The sequence below is a fragment of the Marmota monax genome, unplaced genomic scaffold (genome assembly GCF_021218885.2).
Source record: "Marmota monax isolate L192 unplaced genomic scaffold, Marmota_monax_Labrador192_F-V1.1 WCK01_AAM20220418_F8-fsc00064, whole genome shotgun sequence".
Taxonomy (NCBI): domain Eukaryota; kingdom Metazoa; phylum Chordata; class Mammalia; order Rodentia; family Sciuridae; genus Marmota; species Marmota monax.
In genome coordinates this window covers 9591396-9613864 of record NW_026694542.1, presented here as the reverse complement: position 1 = coordinate 9613864, position 22469 = coordinate 9591396, and the positions used below count along the sequence as shown (strand labels likewise).

Below are 22469 nucleotides of genomic sequence, written 5' to 3'. Positions count from 1 at the left end.
CCAGTTTTGCCCAATAAGACCTGGTCTGTTTGCTGCTTTGCTGAAATGATAGTTAGAGAGACTGAAAAATAAGTTATTTATTTTTGACCTGATTCCAGCTTCTATGGACTGTACTTTCAAGACAAGATCAGAACAGCTTATTTCTTAGTTTAAGTGATAGATAGGATGGGAATGCAGAGTGCTGGCCTAATATGTGTGAGGCCCTAGGTTCGATCCCTAGTTCTGAAAAAAAAAAAAAAAAGTAACAGACTCCTTAAAAAGAAACTTCTATGCTTGAAAAAGAGAAAATGTGAGAATTAAAGGCCCCATTTTTAAAGAGGAGCCCATGCTGAGCTGATGAAAGCAACAGCACTATGAGCCAAGCTTACTGCTGGGCAAGTGAGATTTGCCTTGTCATTACTCAGATGACCCAGGACACAGAGCATATGAAGTCCCACATCCTTCTCGTAACAGCCCAACTGGAGCTAAGGAACAAGGAAGGGTGGGGCTGTTTTATTTGACACAGGTTTGTTTTCTGGTGCATTTAACTTCCCAATTCTGGGCTGGAAAGAATAGCTGCCATCTCCAGGAGGTGCTAGAAATCAGGGAACCAAGTCTTGCTGATGAATTCCCCAAATGTACTAACCCTTCTGTGCCCTTGCCTCCTCCCAAACTTCAAGGGGTCACACCAGGAAGCAGCTACTAATTAAGAACACAATCCAGGGGCTGGGGATGTGGCTCAAGCGGTAGCGTGCTCGCCTGGCATGCGCGCGGCGCTGAGTTTGATTCTCAGCACCACATACAAATAAAGATGTTGTGTCCGACGAAAATTAAACAAATAATATATATATATATATATATATATATATATATAAAGAAAACAATCCAAAAGCTAATGAATAAATTATTTCTTTTTATTTATATTCTTCTACAAAGTATAAATGCTAATTCAGTAAGTCACTCTATGAGAAAAAGACCCTCTTAAGTGATACCCAATTTTATGAACACTAATTATTCTCCCAAGTCTGGATTTCCTAGAAGTCAGACCACTCACAACTAGGCTTATCTTCCACTTCTCCACTTGAAGGTTGGCCTATTCCCCCAGTTGAATCTCAACTGGGGAAAATATAGAGAACCCACAAAAAAAAAAAAAAAAAAAAAAAAAGAAAGAAAAAATGAAACCAGGGGTGATCTAACCATTGAGCTACATCTCTAGTCTTTTTCTTTTTTTGTTATGAAACAGGATCTTGTTAAGTTGCCTAGGCTGGCCTCAAACTTACAATCTTCTTGCCTCCCAAGTCACTGGGTTTACAGGTGAGTGTCACCACACAAGGCACAACACCAAAATTTGTCCAACACTCTAGTAGTATTTTATTTCAAACTCTGATCTCTGCCTAGTGATTACAAAAGAATGTTGCTTATTAGCTCCCACAGTCTCTGCTGTGAAAAAAAGTACAGATGTTTGTTCAGTGAAACATATTGTCTTTCATCTAGACTCAGAAGCTAGACATATGATTTTAAAAAGAAAAAAGGTCCATGTCTATGCATACTAGCCAACGACCTGGGCCCAGCCATCAGACATGGTTGTAAGGATGAATCTGCTCAAAAGATCCAAGCAGGGCAGGAGGAAACAGGAGTGGTCTGAAAGAGATGGATGACTTCACAACGTCCAGAATCATCATCACCAGTGCTTTACCCCAAGAGTCATTTTTGTCGTCAGGCTATAGCTGAGACTTATGGTTCTCTCTTTGTGCCTCTTCACATTTTTCCCAAGATTCCAGCTGGGGGCCAGGAATCATCACCGTCTGAAAGATAGTAGGCTGAGTTACCTGCCAGCCAAGACCATGGCTTACCCAGAAGGCTTCATCCCTGCCTCTACCCATCCCATAACAAAGAGTTCCTCTTCTCCACTGTTGAATCTTTCCCTCTCTCCTTAGGTGGAGCCCAAGAGGACTTAGGATGCCCAACTATCGACTGAGGTCTCTTTTTCCTCTGTGGCGCTGGGGATAGAACCCAGGGCCTTGTACATGCTTGGCAAGGGATCTACTTATGAGCTATACCCCCAGCCCCTGCCTCAGGCCTCTTAAACTGTGCAAGCTTCCTTACCTTAAGGATGGGCTGCTTTGGGGGTGCCCATGGGGGAACAATCTTGCCATGCATTCTCCAACTCCCGTAGGGGTTCAGCAGGTGTTTTTCAAACACAATATACTCCAAGACATCCTTGGGTACATCTTCTTGTCCATACATCAACCGCCCAAACCGATCATAGATGGCTAGAGTCTGTAAGGATGAAAACAAATCTGGCATGTTAGGTTTTTTTGTTTTGTTTTCCTTTGTTTTGCCAGACAACCATTTTAGAAATAATCTTAACAAGAATTTTTAAATTTTCAAAAAAATTTTTTTAAATATCAGAAGTCGAGGGCTGGGCTTATAGCTCTGGGGCAGAATGCTTGCCTCATACTTATAAGGTACTGGGTTCAATCCTCAGCACCACATAAAAAATAAATAAAACAAATAAAGATATTGTGTCCATCTTTAAAAAAAAATCTCAGAAGTCTGAATCAAAGACTAACTAATCAACTGCTGACACTTTGTTCTTAGAGATTCTTTGATGGGAAAGGGCAGAGTGGGGTTAACACTAGGAAGGGTGAGAGAGAATGTCCTTACACCACACCTTAGTAGGGCTAACATTATAAGCATGAGGAAGGGGCAATGACAGAAAGAAGACCACAGTGAACCTTTCCTTAGAACCTACAGTACTGGAGCTGGAGATGCAGCTCAGTGGTAGAGCCCCTGCTTAGCATGCATGAGGCCCTGGGTTCCATCCCCAGCATCACCAAAAAAAAAAATCCCCAAACCTCAAATCCTGAACTGGAAGAAGATTCTAAATCTGAGAGAAAAGAGAAGCTGGAAGGAAAGCAAACTGGTGACTCTACCTGCCGTGTGTGCATGCGGACAGTAACCTGGCCATACATGTTGCTCTGGTTCACCATACTCGAGCAGCGAACCTGCACCACCTGGGCCGGCTCTAAAGATTCCACGAAGCCCCAGCGGACAGTCTTATACTTGATGTCCCAGACCATATCCTAAGGGCAGAGAAGAACAAGTTCAACTGGGTTTCCCCCTCCCTACAGGGTTGCTGGTACTGCCACACTTGCTCTCACTTCCTGCAATACTACAGGCAGTGTTTCCCACCAAATGCTCTCTTGTGCCTTTTATTCCTAAGTCATGATTAAGCTACTGCTCAAGCTCAAGCTGTAGACTTTTCATCTAAATCACCTCCCCTGAGACCTACCTACCTCAAGGACCCTTCAAGTGAAAACAGCATTCCACACTATTGCCAGCATGCAAAATGAGCCATATTTCCTCTCATTCACTTGCATAATCTATTAATGACTGCATATTTCTCTTCCCTCCCCCCTCACCTTTTAGCAGTAAAGGTAGGAATTTCACCAAGACCTATTGCTCTAATTATCCCTGGGGGGACTGATAGAAACTGAAGTTCTACAGATAGAAACTACAGCTGAATTTGTAGAAAATGAAGTTCTTATTCTTGAACTTCTAACTGGTACCAAAGATTGAACTCAGGGGCACTCAACCACTAAGCCACATCCCCAGCCCTATTTTTTGTATTTTCCTTAGAGACAGGGTCTCACTGAATTGCTTAATGCCTTGCTATTTGCTGAGGCAGGCTCATAAAGCCCTATTCTTGAGAGCCCCTAGTGCACCTAAGGCCGGTTACCAAATAAGCCTTGTGAACCCTTGTTAAATCCTTTGCTGCACTGCAGACATGTGTAGGTGTGGCTTCACACAGCCTACTGTGACCTCAGGATCTACACCGCATGGTTTCAGTGCTGTCCACTGAGGTACTCCTGCTTTTCTTCATTTGCTATGGACCTTACCAGACTCTGTGCCAAGTCATTATCATTTAGCTAAAACTAAAAAAATTTAAGCCTGTGCCTTAAACTTTCTACACTTTCAAATCTGATCCTTCATGCCAGGTATAGGTGGTGGTACATGCCTGTAATCTCAGCAGCTCAGGAGGCTGCAGCAGGAAGATTGCAAGTTCAAAGTCAGCCTCTGCAACTTAGCAAGGTCCCATTTCAAAATAAAAAATAAAAAAGAGGTGCAGATGTAGCAGTGAGTCGTTCAGCACCCCTGGGTTCAATCCCTGGTACCAAAAATAAATAAATAAATAAAAGAAGAATTAATTGAAAAGAAAAACAAAAAACTGATCCTTTGTAAGACAACACATCTATGCTCTGCCCTTCAGGTATCCAGCAGCTCTAAGAAGGATGAAAACCTACCGGAAAACAGTGTTCAGTTACCAAAGTATGAAGCCGGTCATGGTCTGAGCTAGGAAAGAAAGAGAGAGAGAGAGAGAGAGAGAGATCACTGACACCTTCTTTTATGATGCCCTGTGTGAAAGTTGAATATGGACCTAAAAGTGAAAAACAATTCATTTTTACATTTTTCTGCACATGTATTGTAAGCCAGATGACATGCTAAGTTCTAGAGACACAAAAATGAACCCTTCTTATCTATTATCCCACCTTAGAAGTTTTCAGGAGAAATAAATTCCATTTTTGATGAGCTCTCTTAGTCTTTTTTGGATTTGTTTGTTTATTTTGGGTATCGAGGACTGAACTCGATATGGCACTCGACCACTGAGCCATATCCCCAGTTCTATTTTGTATTTTATTTAGAAACAGGGTCTAACTGAGTTGCTTAGCTGTTGCTGAGGCTGGCTTTGAATTTGTGATTCTCCCATCTTATACTCCCAAGCTCCTGAGTATTTATTTATTTTAAGGCAGGGTCTTGTTAGGTTGCCTCTGTTGCCCAGGCTGTCCTTGAAGTTGGGATTTTTCTGCCCAGTCTCCGAAGTAGCTGGGACTATAGGCACACACCACCATGCCTGGCTTAAGTTCATTTAATGTTAGAAGAGAACTTACACTGAAAAATAAAAGGAAGACATTCTGAAACATAACAGACAGAACTCATGTGAACCTACTCCCACTGCAAACATCTAGAAATGCTGGGTAAAATATAATGGATACACACACACACAGAGATTGCTTTTTCACTTAGGAGTAGGTTATATCCTGGTAAACCCATCATTAAATTGAAAATACTGAAAGCTAAAGGCACACTTAATACACCTAACCTAACAATATCTCATAGTAACAAAGTATACCACAGAGTATTGAATGGTGGCTTCCCCTGCAGCTGCCCATCATCATGAGACAAAATTATATGCATATTGGTAACTCAAGAAAGATCAAAAATCAAAATTCAAAGTATGGATTTCTACTGAATATGTATTACATTCACACCATCATGAAGTAAAAAAAAAAATCCTAAGTTGAACCATTGTAAGTCAGGGATCATTTGCACACACATTTTTAAACAGGCAAGCCTAAATTACAAGGAAAAAAGGAAAATCCCCAGATGCAAGAAATGAAGAGGGATCCAAAAACATTCAAAAAGGAAAAAATGCAACCTGATAGACTCTATGACAGCATGAAGGATGATTGAGCAATCCAGAAATAAACAGCACATTCTTTTTTTTTTTTTTAATATTTGCTTTTTAGGGGCTGGGGATGTGGCTCAAGCGGTAGCGCACTCGCCTGGCATGCGTGCGGCCCGGGTTCGATCCTCAGCACCATATACAAACAAAGATGTTGTGTCCGCCAAAAACTAAAAAATAAATATTAAAATTCTCTCTCTCTTCTCTCTCTCTCACTCTCTCTTTAAAAAAAAAAAAATTTACTTTTTAGTTGTAGTTGGACACAAGTTGTGTCCTTTATTTTATTGATTTATATGTGGGATGAGGATTGAACCCAGGGCCCCGCACGTGCTAGGCAAGCACTCTATCGTTGAGCCACAACCCTAGCCCCTACATAGCACATTCTTAAATGGGTCAAAGAAGACAAGGGATATCAGAAAATACTCTAAGATAAATAAAAAATACAACATACCAAAACCTATGGGATGCAGCAAAAGTAATACTAAGAAGAAAATTCAGAGATACAAATGCCCACATTAAAAAAGAAGAGTGGTCAAGTATATGCTTAGCATGGGTTTAATACATGTAGCATGGGTGCGTACCTGTAGTCTCAGGGACTGGACAGCGTGACATATATTCGTCATGGGTTTCAGAAACTGGAAAGCCCAAGATCAGGGCACTGGCAAATTCGATGTCTGGCATGGACCCATTCAACGTACATTGGTGCCTTCTTGCTAAGTCCTCAAAGGGCAAAAAGTTCTCTCAGGCCTGTTTTATAAGGGCCCTAATTCCATTCATTAGGGCTCTGTTCTCATAATTTGATCAGCTCCCTAAGGATCCAAAGCCTAATACGATCACCTTGGCCGTAAGATTTCAACACATAATTTTAGGAGGACACAATTATTCAGAGACCAGCATTAGAATAGGCAAATTCATAAAGTGAGAAAATAGAATGGATGTTAACAAAAGAGAAGGGAAAATGGGTAATTATTGCTTAATGACCATAAGGTTTCTGTTTGGGATAATGAACAAGTTCTAAAAATGAATAGTGATAATGGTGGTGCAACAACCACTGAATTATACACTGAAATCGTTAAAATGGTAAATTTTATATTATAAAATTTTATAATATTTTATATTTTATATTAGGCATATTTTACTACAAACATGTATAAATATATAAAATATATTAGTAAAGAAAGATAGATATATATATAAATTTTTTATTTTTTGGTACCAGGGATTGAACCTAGCAGCTCTTAACCACTGAGCCACACCTCTAGCCCTTTATTTTTTTAATTAATTTTTTAGTTGTAGTTGGACACAATATCTTTATTTTATTTATTTTTATATGGTGCTAAGGATTGAACCCAGGGCCTCACACATGTTAGGCAAGCGCTCTACTGCTGACCCACAACCCCAGCCCCATCCCTAGCCCTTTTAAATTTTTATTTTGATACAAGGTCTCACTAAGTTGCTCAGGACCTTGCTAAGTTTTTGAGGGTGCCCTTATACTTGTAATGCTCTGTCTCAGCCTCCTGAATCAATGGGATTACAAGTGTGCATCACCACACCCAGCTAAAGGTGTGTATTTTTTTTTTTGTAGTTATAGATGGACACAATAGATAGATAAATAAATCTATCTATCTATCTATTTATTTATTTATTTATCTTGTGGGGCTGAGGATCAAACACAGTGCAGGCACTCTACCACTAAGCCATAACCCCAGCCCCTAAAGGTATAGTTTTTGACATGATTATATCTTTAATTTTTCTTTTTCTTCTTCCTTTTAAGAGAAGGTTTTTCTATATATGTTTTCCAGGCTGGCCTAGAACTCATGGGCTCAGTGATCCTCCTGCCTTAGTCCTCCAGCCTCAGTATCCCAAGTAGCTAGGATTACAGGTGTGCTCCATGGTACCCAGCATATCTTTTGATTCTTAAAAAATAAATATTTGGGCTGAGTAAGGTGGTGTGGGTCTATAATTCCAGCTACTGAGGACGTTAACACTGGAGGATTCCAAGTTCAAGGCCAACATGGGCAACACAGCAAAACTCTACTCAAAATCAAAAAATGTAAAAGGGCTAGTTATGTAGCTCAGTGGTAGAGCATGTGCTTAGCACTGTATAAGGCCCTGGACTCACTCCTCAGTACCAAAAAACAAAACTATTTTTTAGAAAAATGCAGGCATGGGCTGGGGATGTGGCTCAAGCGGTAGCGCGCTCGCCTGGCATGCATGCGTCCCGGGTTCGATCCTTAGCACCACATACAAACAAAGATGTTGTGTCCGCCGAAAACTGAAAAATAAATATTGAAATTCTCTCTCTCTCTCTTTAAAAAAAAAAGAAAAATGCAGGCATACAAAAGATAAGAACTAACCAAAATCAAAAAGAGGGGAGAGAAAAGACAACTGAAAACAATTGTACAGCATATATAGATTGTGGAGTTACCAAAGATTTTAAAATAAGTGTAATAATATGTTTAAGAATTCAGGGGCTGGGGATATAGTTCAATTGGTAGAGTACTTGTCTTGCATGGACAAGGCCTTGGGTTCAATCCCCAGTACCACCAAAAAAAAAAAAAGAATTCAGGAGCAACCTGCTATTGGGTCCCCCCTTGCTCTGTGGGAGCTCTGTCACTTTTCTCCTTACTTAAATAAATCCTACTCCTTTCATTCTTGCAAAAAAACAAAGAAAGAAAATAAATTAGAGCCAGGCACAATGGCACATGCCTATAATCCCAGCAGCTCAGGAGGCTGAGCCCTAAACAACTTAGCAAAACTCTGTCTCAAAATAAAATAAAAGAGCTGGGGACATAGCTCAATGGCAAAGCACCCCTGGGTTCAATTCCCAGTACCAAAAAAAAGAGAGAAAAGAAATTAGGGGCTGGGGATGTGCTCAAGCGGTAGCATGCTCGCCTGGCATGCGTGCGGCCCGGGTTCGATCCTCAGCACCACATACAAACAAAGATGTTGTGTCCGCTGAAAACTAAAAAATAAATATTAAAATTCTCTCTATCTCTCTATCACTCTCTCTTTAAAAAAAAAAAAAAGAAAAGAAATTAGGTGACAAGACAGATGTGCATCTGTAATCCCAGCTACTTGGGGTGGGGAGCACAGGGAGTAGCTGAGCCAGAAGGATATTTGGCCCAGTAATTCAAGGCCAGCTTGGGCAACATATCAATACCTTGACTCTCTCTCTCTCTCTTTTTTTTTAGTTGTACTTGGACACAATACTTTTATTTTATTTATTGTATGTGGTGCTAGGTGAGCACTCTACCACTGAGCCACAACCCCAGCCCAAAAAACCTTGACTCTATAAAATAAATAAATAAATAAATATCATAATATATTAAGTAAGAAGTTAGATGACAAGATGGAAAAATTTAGCAGAGAAACTGGACACAGTAAAAAACAACAACAAGGGGCTGGGGATGTGGCTCAAGCGGTAGCATGCTCGCCTGGCATGCGTGCGGCCTGGGTTCGATCCTCAGCACCACATACAAACAAAGATGTTGTGTCCGCCGAAAACTAATAAATATTAAAAAAAAAAAAAAAACCAACAACAACAATAAGGGCTGGGGTTGTGGCTCAGTGGTAGAGCGCTTGCCTAGAACAGGCGGGACCCGGGTTTGATTCTCAGCACCACATAAAAATAAAGGCGTTGTGTTGTGTCCATCTACACCTAAAAAAAATAAAATATTTAAACAACAACAACAAAAATCAAATGAAAAAAGATCAAGCTAAGTTTAACAGCAAATTACATACATTAAAAAGACAAGAAGACAAACCAGAAATAATCAGACTAAAGATGTAGAGATGGAAAAAAAATGACTGGAAAAATATTAAAAAAGAGCCTAAAACACTTTTGGCACATAGTGAAAAGCTCTAACATATGTCTATTCAAAAATCACACAATGAAACAAAAAAGTAGAGCAGAAGCAACATTTGAAGAGATATTCTGAGAATCTTCCAACACTGACAAAATACCCTAAAATTTAAAAACCAATAGGAAACATACCAGAACAAAGACACACACACAAACACACACAACTGTAAGTATATCATAGTAAACTGCTGAATACTCAAGGGAGAGAAAAAAATCTTAAAAGCAGCCAGATGAAAAGAAACTTTAACTTCAAAGAAACAACTAGAAAAAATAGATAACTTTCCAATAGAAACAGCAATAACCAAAAGATTACATCTTCAAAATGCTCATAGAAAATAAGAAAGAAGGAAGGAATTATTTCAGGTTTGGGAAGGGAAGTAAACAAAAAAATGAAAGCTACATAAAAAGAAACCAGAACCAAAAATTTAGACCACAATAACATGGAAGGTGGATAAGGCAATGATAAAAATTAAAGTGTTTGCTGGGCACAGTGGCACACATCTGTAATCCCAGCAGCTCAGGAGACTGAGGCATGAGGATCATGAGTTCAAAGCCAGCCTCAACAACTTATCGAGGCCCTAAGTGATTCAGCAAGACCCTATCTCAAGATAAAAATGTTCTGCCAGACATGGTGGCCTACACTTGTAATCCCAGCTACTTGGGAGGCTATGGCAAGAGGACTACAAGTCTGAGGCCAGCCTGGACAACTTAGCAAGACTTTGTATCAAAATAAAAAGGACTGGGGAATGTAGCTCAGTAGTCAAGTGCCTCTGGGTTCAATCCCTAGCACCACCAAAAAAAAAAAAAAAAAAAGTTAAAATGCCCTTGGTTGAAAAAAAGTTAAAATGTCCTTGGTTGAATAAAATTTAAAAAGCTGGAAATTTTCAAAAGTAACTAATTCAAAATAACTCAAGGAAAGGAAAATGTACATACATAAGACAAATGTACAAAAAAGATCAGGATGATTTAAGCCATTCCAGCATAGTCCCAACACTTGCAGGTGAAACTGAGGCAGACCAAATGGTAAAAACTCCTACAAGCAGGGAGAGAAGCAAAACATCACTTCAGTCACTAATTACTTTCCACATTGCAAGTTCTCTCAAAGAACTCTTTTTTTTTTTAATATTTATTTTTCAGTTGTTGTTACACACAATATGTTTATTTATATATGGTGCTGAGGATCGAACCCACGACCTCACACATGCTAGGTGAGCGCTCTACCGCTGAGCCACAACCCCAGCCCCAGAACTCTTTTTTTTTTTTAATTGTTGATGGACCTTTATTTTATTTGTTTATTTATATATGGTGCTAAGAATGGAATTCAGTGCTTCACACATGCCAGGCAAGCACTGTACCACTGAGCTACAACCCCAGCCCCTCACTCTAGAACTCTTATTTGAAGGAAAAGGAAATAAATATGTACAGAAAACTGTGCCTTGGGGCTGTGTTGTGGCTCAGTGGTAGAGTACATGCCTAGCATGTGAGGCATTGGGTTCCATTCTTAGCACTGTATATACATAAGTGAATAAAAATAAAGGTCCATCAAAATCTAAAAAAACATATATTTTTTAAAAAATGTGCCTAGGATAATAGCTTTTGAGAACAAACACATACAAGATAGGGAGTTCACTTACTTGTTTAGACAAAGGTGTGCTTCTATGAAAATATCCTTAGCTTTTTCAGGGAAGTCCTTTGTTTTAAAATTAGCATCAAATTCTTTTATCTTCCGGATTCTGTAAAATTAAGCATGAGAATCATTATAAAGAAAGCTTCATAGAATTCCCATAACTCCTAACTTACATTAACCTCCATTAGTACCTGCTCATTCAATAATTAATTTTTGAATGTCTCAATTCCTGTAAATTCAAGCCTCAAATTCTCAAATCAATCATTCAAGGCTCTCAAAGTGAAATTTTAGAATTCTGGGATTGAAAAAATTTATCCTGGTTGGGGTTGTGGCTCAGCGGTAGCGCGCTTGCCTAGCATGCGTGAGGCACTGGGTTCGATTCTCAGCACCACATACAAATAAGTGAAAATAAAAGTCCATCAACAATTAAAAACATATTTAAAAAAAATTATCCTATGAGCACTAAGACAGAAAGAACAACCCAGAAGCATAGTTTAGTGACAGAGCACATGCTCAGCACATGAATACCTAGTTCAATCCCAAGGAAAGACAGGAAAGGAAGAAAGATAAAAAGGTAGGAAGGAGGGAGGGAAGGCAAGGAAAAAAGGAAGGAAGGAAGAATGGATGATCAAACAGTTTTCATACAAAGCTTCAAGAGTCAGAATGGTGGGCTGGCGATAAAGCTCAGTTGGCAGAGTGCTTGCCTTGCATGCAAAAGACCCTGGTTTAAATCCCCAGCACAACAAAAATAAAAATCAGAATGAAGAAGTACTTTTTATACTGGGGACTGAACCCAGGGATATTCTACCACAGAGCTACACAGCCCTTTTCTTTTATTTTTTGAGATAGGTGACTGAGTTTACAGGTATGCACTAACATGCCAAGTGGAGCAGTACTTTTTCCCCCCAATACTAGGAATTGAACTCTGGGCCTCACACATGCTAGGCAAGTACTATACCACTGAGGTATATCCCCAGCTTCAGAACAGTGGTTTTAATTAAGGAAAAAGTAAATCTGGCCCAGAATTGTATTCCTGAGAAAATTATAAATGAAGTAGGAGAATAAAAGATGATTTATTTTTTCTTTGAGTACTGGGGATTGAACCTAGGGGTGCTTAACCACAGAGCCACATCCCTCTCAGCCTTTTTTATTGAGAGGATCTTTATAAGTTGTTTAGGGCCTCGCTAAGTTGGTAAGGCTGGCTTTGAATTTGTGATCCTCCTGCCTCAGCCTCCTGAGCTGCTGGGATTATAGGCACATACCACAATATCCAGTAAGATTTCTCTTTTATATTTGTAAGATCTCATTTATTGACCATGCACTGTTTTGGGGTTTTGTTTTTAATATTTTAGTTATGGATGGACACAATACCTTTATTTATTTATTTTTATGTGGTGCTAAGCCTTAAACCCAGTGCCTCACACATGCTAGGCAAGTGCTCCACCACTAAGCTACAGCTCCAGCCCCCCATAAATTGTTTCTTAAGAAGCTACTAAAGAATATGTCATCAGAGTAAAAAATGAAGCATTAGCCAGGTGCCATAGTGTAGACCCAGCAACTTGGGAAGCTGAGGCAGGGGAATAATGAGTATAAGGCCAGTCTAGGAAATAGAGGGATCCCATCTCAAAAAGCAAAAAACCAAACCAAAAACCAAACAACACATGAAAGGGGAAGACACAGGACCCAAGAAACAGGGAATACAACACAAGAGAAAAAAAAGGAATGTTAGGCTGTTGACTATAAATAGATCCCAAGATGTACAGTAGGGCCCAAAAAGCAACTAACTAAGACTGAAATAGACAGGTTCCAGGAACAATTTCTTGAGGATTAAACTGATAAATACTCAATGTTTTAAATGCAATAAAAGGGGATTTATATAAATACAGGTTTTTTTAAGCAAAATAGAAAACACGACCTTCAGGAAAAAAAATTTATGTTGGAAAGGAAAAACAATCATAATGTATTATATGATTCATAAGTCAATAGCATTTTGAGTTATAATTATATAATTAGGGGCTGGGGCTATAGCTCAGCGGTAGAGTGCTTGCCTAGCACATGTGAGGCCCTGGGTTCAATCCTCAGCACCACATACAAATGAATAAATAGAATAAAGGTATTTAAAATAATAATAATAATAATAATTATATAATTAGGGAATTCTGATTTAATCAGAATGTAACTATAAATATATTCAAAGTATGAAGAACACCATCCAGTAGAATTTATTCCAGGAATGCAAGGTTAGCTTAAAATTGAATGTCAATTAGTGTAACATACCACATGGACAGAATAAAGACAAATAGACCATCATCTCAATAGATACCACAAAAGCATTTGACAGTTGTTGGTGGTGTATGTCTATAATCTCTGCTACTTGGTAGGCTGAGGCACAGGATCACAAGTTTGAGGCCAGACTGGACAACTAAGGAAGAACCTGTCTCAAAATTTTAAAAATGTAAAAAAAGGGCTAGGGATGAAGCTCAGTGGTAGAGTGTCCCTGGGCTCAATCCACATTATGGGATGGGGATGGGGTGGCATTTGACAAAAACCAACACCTTTTCAATAATTTTTTTCACTACAGAGCCTTGCTCGTATTGTTCTGTCTCCCTAGAATGCCATTCCCTGCTATCCTTCTCCACCTAGCTAATCCAAACAATCCCTTAGGTCCTAACTTTAAAATATCATTTCCTCAGGGAAGCCTTCCCTGCTCCACCAGATTGTCATCTTTCCCTGTCATGTGCTCCCACAGCACTCATACTTCAGCTTATCTAAAATTATTTAATTGTATGCAATCAGTATCTACAATGACTGTTTTTCCTTCCTAGGATGGTAACTCCATGAAAAAATTTTATGAGTTTTGTTCATCATAATTATCAGAGACCCCACAGTTCAGGAGCAATTATTAGCAGTACAGTTATTAGAAAAAGTAAGTATAAGTGTTCAGTTACAATTAAAGCAAAAGCAGCACTAAAAAGAGTTAGAGAAGGCCTAACAGCAGACACTACTCTTTTTTTCTGTTTTTTTTTTAGGGAGAGAGAGAGAGAATTTTAATATTTATTTTTTAGTTTTCTGCGGACACGCCAGGCGAGCACGCTACCGCTTGAGCCACATCCCCAGCCCACAGACACTACTCTTGAAATGGGTTTTATGTTAGTAAGGCAAGGGGAGGGTGTTTTCAGGATGTGCAAAGAGAGAAGCACAGCACAGAACTCTAAGGAATTGGCAATTAGTTCAGAAATGCTGAAGTTTAGGATGAGAAAAATGGAACAAGGGGCAAAAGATGATGATAGAGGAGGTGGCAAGGGCCAGATCACAAGTGTTGCCTATCACTGAAGAAATCTGGATTTTATTCTTCAGGCAATGGAGAACCCAGAGTTTAAAGCAGAGAAGGTGACATGATAAGATCTGTATTTAGAGAAATAAGTCATGGCCATGTGAAAAACTAACTCTGACAATATACTTGTACTCATAAACCTATACATAATCCCAAAGCACTTATAATTTAGATTCAGAAAGTGACAAATACTAAGTGATTTTGTACTTTCAATTAATAAGTTCAAGATCCTGCTCCTTAAGGCCCTATTTGTTCCCTGTAACAGATGTCTTCTTGACCCTTTTTTTTTTTTAACTTTTCTTACTCTTTGAAGCTTTAACTCTAAGATAATTCTTAAATAAATATGCTGCCTTTATTATTATTTATTAAAAATTTTAAATGTGATTGCAAAAGGGGTCCACATATTAACTGATTTGACTAAATTATCAATAAAGGTTGAGATGTTAAGAATCAGAATGCGGGCTGGGGATGTGGCTCAAGCGGTAGCGCGCTCGCCTGGCATGCGTGCGGCCCGGGTTCGATCCTCAGCACCACAAGCAGGCAAAGATGTTTCTTCCCGCCGAAAAAAATCAGAATGCCACTTGGGTTGTGGCTCAGCGGTTAGAGCATTCGCCTGGCATGTGCGAGGCCCTGGGTTCGATCCTCAGCACCACATAAAAATAAATAAACAAAATAAAGGTATTGTGTCCAACTACAACTAAAAAATAAATATTCAAAAAAAAGGAATTAGAATGCCCACATTATTCTGCATTAAATACAAATCTATTACAGAAGACAATACTGACAAAACATTAAAGAAGTTATACTCAACCCAATTAACCCAAGAAGGCATCTCTGGGATAAAGTAACAATAAGAAACTTCTATTTTAACATTGACCCATAATTGTCTCCAACACCTACGACAATTGTGATGCTGCATTTTTCTTCAATCGCTCAGTTCTCTGTTTCAGTCCTTCCTTTGAAAGAGATGACATTCGAGCATCACCCTCAGGAGGAACATAAGCATCAAAGATACCAGCTGTAAGGAGAGAAGAAAACTAAATAGGTTTTAAAAGAATCATAAAAAATCACCTTCAGGTCACATAAAATTGGGAAGGATCCTGGATAAAAAGTAAACTAATCTATAAAATAGGCTTCCACATAGAAGAAACCATGTTATACTAGGAAAAAAACAGAATAACTTAAAAGTCTGTTTCTACTTCTACAAAATGTGGAAATTTCACATTTGCTTTCTAGAAATACTGTGAAAACAAGATCAAGATTTTGTGAAACACAATGTATATAAAATAAATACTGAGGCTGAATTGATTTAGTGGTTAATTAAATGCTATCAATCTTAGTTCAAGAATTCCAAATTCCAGAAGGTCTCTGATAGTAGAGTATTGGGTAAAGGTCCCCAAAATACTGCACCTCACCTGTACAGGCCACATGTATGGGCCGATCCAAACGTTCTGGGGGAATAACCAATCCTGCTTTCCGGGCATATTCTATAAACTCCTTTTCTGTTTTGTATTTGGGTTCATAAGCAGGAGGTGTGAAACGTTTTTTAGTTCTTACTGGAACTACAGCTGTAGACTGAGTCATCAAGAGTGACTGAAATATAAGGAACAGATTAGAGTATAGGCAACCTGAAAAAAAAAAATCTATTTTGAACAAACTCTAAGCAATGCATATCCAAAGATTGTTTCAGGAAGAATTATAATGGAGAAAATGCACTGATGCCTTAACACCTAGGGACATATCAGACTCCAGTTAGCAACTTTTATTAACATCACTCAACATTTATTTACAAAAGGCTTTCTTCTAGTACATTCCATAGTACTGCTAGATACAGAGTTATTAAAGCAAAGCACTTTCAAAGAACTTTTCAGTCTGATGAGGAACTTTAATATCAACCCAATACCCACATGAGTGGAATGCTGTTATTGAAATATAAGCAAAGTTCTCTTCTTGACACCTTTTGCTCATTCTAAAAGGAATCTCACTGGAAACTATTCTGCTGTTCTAGCTCCCAATGAACAAAAAATAATTTAAAGGCCAGGTGACCTGCTCACTCTGATCATAAGATTTGCTCAGGAAGGGGCAGTGACAATAAAGGACTCCCTCCTTTCCAGCTACCTTTTTTTTTAATATTTATTTTTTAGTTTTAGGTGGATATAATATTCTTATTTTATTTTTATGTGGTGCTGAGGATGGAACCCAGTGCCTCATACATGATAGGCAAGTGCTCTACCACTGAGCCACAAATCTCAGCCCTTCCAGCTACCTTTTTTTTTTTTTTAAAATTGGTCATTGAACCCAGGAGCACTTTACCACTGAGTCACATCCTCAGCCCTTTTATTATTTTGAGACTAGGTCTCCCCAAGTTGCTTTGGGCTTCACTAAACTGCTGAGGCTCGTCTTGAACTTGGAATTCTTCTGGCTCAGCCTCCCGAGTCGCTGGGATTACAGGCCACCTTTCCAGCTACCATTCAATTTAGGCTATGTATAAGAATCTAGGAGAAGCGGGCCCACCCGCCAAGGCTCCACTTCTTTCCCCTTTAACACCTCCAGATAGACCCAATCCAAACTGAAGGGACCTAATTCATTTGACCTTAAGGCCCCGCACAGGATCTCCCCATTAGGTCACCGAGCCACGTAAGGGAATCTAGTCCATCTCAAAACTTTTCCCCTAACTAGATCTGGCCGCTTGGCCCAGTTGCACCAAGAAAAACTGCGCAACGCATATTCCCTTCTATTCTATCCTCCTTCTCCAGTCCCTAGCGTCCTATCTGTCCTGTCCCTACCCACCTGCCGAGACCACCATCCCAAAGCTTTGGATAAGCAAGACAACCTCCGAGGCACGGGGGCTGCCATTTTGTTCACGCAAAGGCCGCTGGGATGGGGGCTCTGCAAGAAAAGTGTGAGGTAGGAGAGAAGGCGCAAAGGGTGGAGCTAGCTCGGGAGTGGAATTTTCCAGGGAGCGCGCCCTCTGACGAAATGTGAGCCGCGTGGACGCGCACGTGCTCGCGGGGGTAGGGAGGGTCGCGTACGGACGCGCGCGTGCGCAGTTGGGGGTATGGAGAAATGCACGGCTGTCACGCGCCGGCTGGAGAATGCTTGAGTGCCAGCTGCGCGTGCGCATGAGGCTGTCTAGCGGCTTGTGGTTTCTGCATTCCTATGTGTTTGACACCTTGCTGCACCTTACTTACGTTCGGTAAAAAAATAAAAAGGTGTTCACTCTGAACTCAAGAGAGTTCTGAGGAGACAAGTATTTACCTTAAAAGCCAGGAGTACATTGAAGGTTTCTTGGATCCCAGAAAGGGCGAAAATGAGTAATTTCTGGATCTTTATCTGACCTTATATTATATGCTCTGTAACCTAAAACCTGAGCCTCAAGTTTTCCCTATCTACCTGGGAAGAAAAGTCTTATTGTTGAATTAGAATTGTCCATTGTGTTTACTAAGGCAAAAGGTACCCAAGACATTTTTGATTTGTCATTTCAGAAAAGTCACAGGCTTAATATTAACAAATTTAATAATAGTTGATACTTAGAAATCACTTACCAGCTGCCTGGCAATTTTCTAAGCATTTTACATCCTTTAACTCAATCTTCACCAAATAAGAACAATATTCCCATTTTACATTATATGGTTGAATCACAGAGGAATTAAGTAATTTATTTACTGTTAGACAGCTAAAAACTGGCAGAACTGAAGTTCAAATCCAAACAGTCTAACTCCAGAATCCATGTTCTTAACCACTATGATGTACTTCTCACATTCAGTTCTTAAAGGAGTCATGATTTGGGGATTATCCTGAAAAATTCAGTTGTCAAAGCAAACATATTCCACACTTATTCCCTAGGTTTGTTGTTGTTTGTAGTTTTGGTTTGGTTTGGTTTGGTTCTGGGTATTGAACCTAGCGGCACTTTACCACAGAGATACATTCCCAGCCTTTATTATTTTTTATTTTGAGACAGGATCTGGAATAATTACTGAAGCTGACCTCCAATTTGTGATCCTCCTGCCTCAGCCTCCTGAGTTACTAGGATTATAGGGATGCACCACCAAGCCAGTTTACCCATTGGTTATTATTTTTTATTATTTTTTATTATTATTTTATCAATTACTGTTTGAGCACCTATCTACAATATTTTGCAATGAATTAGGAACTATGGTCTGTGCATATAAGAGCTTTTAGGCTGGAGGATAATTCCTAAAAAGGTTGAAATAAAGTGGTAGGGACTATAAGAGAAACTGAGATTACTTATGGGTATGGAGATCACATACATCACTTTTGTGTGTGTGTGTGTGTGTGTGTGTGTGTGAGAGAGAGAGAGAGAGAGAGAGAGACAGAGAGAGAGACAGAGAGAGAGAGATGCTGAGGCTTGAACCCAGGGGTGCTCCACCACTGAGCTATATCTCCTTTTTTAATTTTTATTTTGAGACAGGGTCTCACTAGGTTGTCCAGGCTGGCCTTGAATTTGAGATCCTCCTGCCTTAACCTCCCGAGTCCCTGGGATTTCAGGGGTGTGCCACCATGCCCAATATACAAGTATTGTATATTGTTTTAAATCTTAACTTTTTAACTACACTGAAAATCTTCAAGGGTAAGAATTTCTCCACAAATTCTAGCCACAGCACCAAACCTATAAGATGACGTATTAATAGTGACATGAAATTAGATGCTGTATGTGTTGTGAAATATATATTATTTCAATGAGAAGTATTATTTCTTTTAAAAAATATTTTTAGATGTTGATGGAGCTTAATTTTTTTTAAAGAGAGAGAGAGAGAGAGGGAGAGAATTTTTTAATATTTATTTTTTAGTTTTCGGTGGACACAATATCTTTGTTTGTATGTGGTGCTGAGGATCGAACCCGGGCCGCACGCATGCCAGGCAAGTGTGCTACCACTTGAACCACATCCCCAGCCCAAGCTTAATTTTTTTAATCATTTTTATTTATATGTGGTGCTGAGAATCGAACCCAGTGCCTCTCACATGCTAGGCAAGTGCTCTACCACTGAATCACAACCCCAGCTCTGAGAAGTATCATTTCTTAACATTCTCCTATCTGTTCACTCTAGTCCCTAGAAAATAAAACATATTTTTTTTCTTTTTTTTTTTTAACTGGTATATCCACCAAGTGAGGAAACTCACTCCATGGATGAGTAGTTAGTGGTTATTGACTATACATAAAACTGATATAGTCTCTCTAGGATTATAATGAGTAGTTAGTGGTTATTGACTATACATAACACTGATATAGTCTCTCTAGGATTATCTTCTCTACTGTTGAGTTTTTCCTAGGCCTCATACAGTAGCCAACACATCCCACATCATTTCTGCCTACTCTCTGCTCACTTTCTCAGGTACTGCAGGCTTGATCCATATCAGCCAGGATGAAATAATAAGGGGAGTCAATATCATTTAATTAATTCTAAAGATGAATTTTAAGTGAGTGTTGTTTGATTAGCTGCCGTCTTGGAAAATTCATATCATCTTCCTACCCCATTAACTCCAAGGATAACTAGAAGCTCTTTGCTCAGAAAATATTACCAAAGAATATTTCTTCATCCTTACAACCACTGTGGTAGTTCACATTTCTGAAAAAGCAAGATCAAAAGATCTTGCATTAATGATGAGAACAAGAGAAGGGAAATCTGCAATTAGAGGAAGAAATACACGAGTAGGAGCTCAGCCTGGAAAAGAACAGTCTTGCACATAATATACACTCAAATATTTAATCAATAAATGGGTAAGGAGAATCCGAGATGAACTATGATGTAGCAGAAGGCAAAATTGATTTCCTGGGACTGCTGTTATGGCTCAGTGGTCCAGCACTCACCTAGCACATGTGAGGCCCTGGGTTCGATCCTCAGCACCACATAAAAATAAATAAGTAAATAAAATAAAGGTATTTTGTCCAACTACAACTAAAAAATAAAAATATTGATTCCCTATTTCTCCCAACACGGGAGTTCCTAAGAGTTCCTAAACTCCCTTGTTGTCCTATTGAAACTTCTAAGCAGGGCCCAAAGAGGGTAGGACTTCCCATGAGCAGTGGGACACATACTTGTAATTTTTTCCCCTCCTAGTGGCTGATAACATCAAAGTTTGGAACTTCTGAAATTTTGCTGAGTAGCCTATATCTAGGAGAAGCACAGCCAATTTAAACAGCACATCTGATTTGTGGTTCAGCGGTGAGCCACAAATTCTTCTGGTGAATTGGAAGAATTTGATTCCAAATAGCATTATACTTGAATTGAAAAAAGAAATAGGCTTGCTTTGTGTTTATATTGTATTTCCCCTCCCTAAAGTGAGAGCACCAAGAGCAAAAGAAGTAAATTGTGGCCAGTCACATGGTGGTGTCACAAGCCTCTAATCCAGGCAACTCAGGAGGCTAAGGCAGGAGGATTGTAAATTCAAAGCCATCCTCAGCAATTTAGTGAGACCCTAAGCAACTAAGCAAGACCCTGTTTCAAAATATACAAAGGGCTGGTTATGGCTTGGTGGTTAAGCACCCCTGAGTTCAATCCCTGGTAACAAAAAAAGGAAGTGAGTTGTCTAAGACCAGGTGCCACAAGAGAAACAAGAATCCTGACTTCTAAGAAGTACTCCCAATTGATCTTTAGCTAACAATGTTAGCAGAGCTTCTTTGTCACTCCAAGTTAACTATCTATGGCTTTCACATAATGATTAAGAATGGCCTAATGCCGAGGCTGATTGCAAGGAGGATTGCAAGTTCAAAGCCAGTCTCCGCAACTTAGTGAGGCTCTAAGCAACATAGCAAGATCCTGTCTCAAAATAAAAAAGGAACTGGGAATGTGGCTCAATGGCTAACCCCGGTACCAAAACAAAACAACAAAAAAAGAATGATACAGTGCTTGAGTTTACATTTTAGCTCCATTGCTTTCCCTCCTTTGTAGAAAGGGAGTAATTCTGTACCTAACTCACATAATTGTTATTAACTCATTATAAGTGAAATAAATTAAAACATGTCTCTCTGGTTAGTTATGGCCACTACGTCCAAACATCATGAGAGCCTTGGAGGGGATATATAGGGCTTAGCAGAATTCTAGTAAGTGTATCTGCTCTTTGTGCTGGACACAGAGAACATCCTTGCCTCCAGAGTTCATCCCAGTGCAATGTCCCTAAAGTAAGAGAGATTCAAAGGAGTCATGAACTAGAAATTCCCTGTGTGTTAGTTTTTTTCCCCTAATGAGCATTTCTCATCTCTGTTGAAGTTAAGACTACCAAAATACAGGTAGTTTCCAAGCCCCGAAGCAAATCCTCATTCCTGGGTTGTATAACTTTCTTCTGTCACCTGCCCTTCTTTCTCATCCATCCTTCCACTCACCCCTGCTGTGGTGACAAAGCCTTTGCCTTTGCCTCTTTCTGCCTGCCCTAGATTCCCTGTTCTAAAGGTATGTTTAGGATGAGATATTGCTCATCCTGGCACAGCAGAGAAAGAAGCCCATACATCCTGCTGTTCAAGTCAGGCCCAGAATTAATCCCTTGCCTCTTCTTGCTCCACTTTCACCCAAGCTGACTAAATCAAGCAATAATCCTAAAAGGGAATTTCAGGCTATCTGTGACTCCCTGCCTCTGCCCCGCCCCCCCCCCCCACCAACATGATGTTTAGGAAGGAGAAAGCAAAGCCCTTGGATCAGAGTAATCTGTTTCTAACCCATTTCCATTCTCAGGGATTACCTCCGCAGGGGGAGGGAGACAGAAATAAATCTAACACCTTGTTTGGGAACTTGGGGAGGAAGCTCCAGGAGGGCCCTAGAGGCCTGTGGGCATGGGGTCCCAGGATTCTAGGACCCTCCTTCTCACATGCTGGAGTACCCTGCAAAAAGGTCCACAGATTTGAAAAGCAATGTCTACACTAGTGTTTGGCAATAATAGGCACTCAATAATTGTGTTGAACGAAAGAATAAAAAATGTACAGATTGTGGGCAGATGAAGGCAAAAACAAACTCGGGTTGTCTCTACAAGTCTTGGTTCCTTATATGCACACATTAGTTGTGGCTGAATTCAGTCAGCCAACAAATAAGGAAGTATGATGTGGTGGAAAGAGCTCTGGATTGGGAATCAGGAGACATGAATTGTAGTCCCACTGTTGCTTGCATAGGTTTGTCCTATGGCCTTG

General features: G+C 39.6%; 1 protein-coding gene across 1 annotated transcript; it reads right to left on the bottom strand.

Annotated features, from left to right (window-relative positions):
- Nucleotides 1-872: 872 nt before the first annotated feature.
- Nucleotides 873-17280, bottom strand: Mrpl45 (mitochondrial ribosomal protein L45). The gene is made up of 8 exons (XM_046420569.2): nucleotides 17123-17280; nucleotides 15748-15925; nucleotides 15233-15350; nucleotides 11006-11104; nucleotides 4287-4335; nucleotides 2916-3065; nucleotides 2086-2259; nucleotides 873-1784 (listed from the first exon to the last, which is right to left on the bottom strand). The coding sequence occupies exons 1-8, from the start codon at nucleotides 17186-17188 to the stop codon at nucleotides 1701-1703; spliced, it is 918 nt and encodes a 305-aa protein (XP_046276525.1). The 5' UTR covers nucleotides 17189-17280; the 3' UTR covers nucleotides 873-1700.
- Between the last annotated feature and the right edge of the window lie 5189 nt (nucleotides 17281-22469).

Excerpts from the sequence above, each read along its gene's own strand:
- Mrpl45 (XM_046420569.2), bottom strand. The coding sequence starts at position 17,188 with ATGGCAGCCCCCGTGCCTCGGAGGTTGTCTTGCTTATCCAAAGCTTTG. Across the intron at positions 11,105-15,232 it reads AATGCAGCATCACAATTGTC|AATCCGGAAGATAAAAGAAT; the intron begins GTAGGTGTTGGA and ends TTAATTTTACAG. Across the intron at positions 4,336-11,005 it reads GCACACCTTTGTCTAAACAA|CTCAGACCATGACCGGCTTC; the intron begins GTAAGTGAACTC and ends TTTCTTTCCTAG.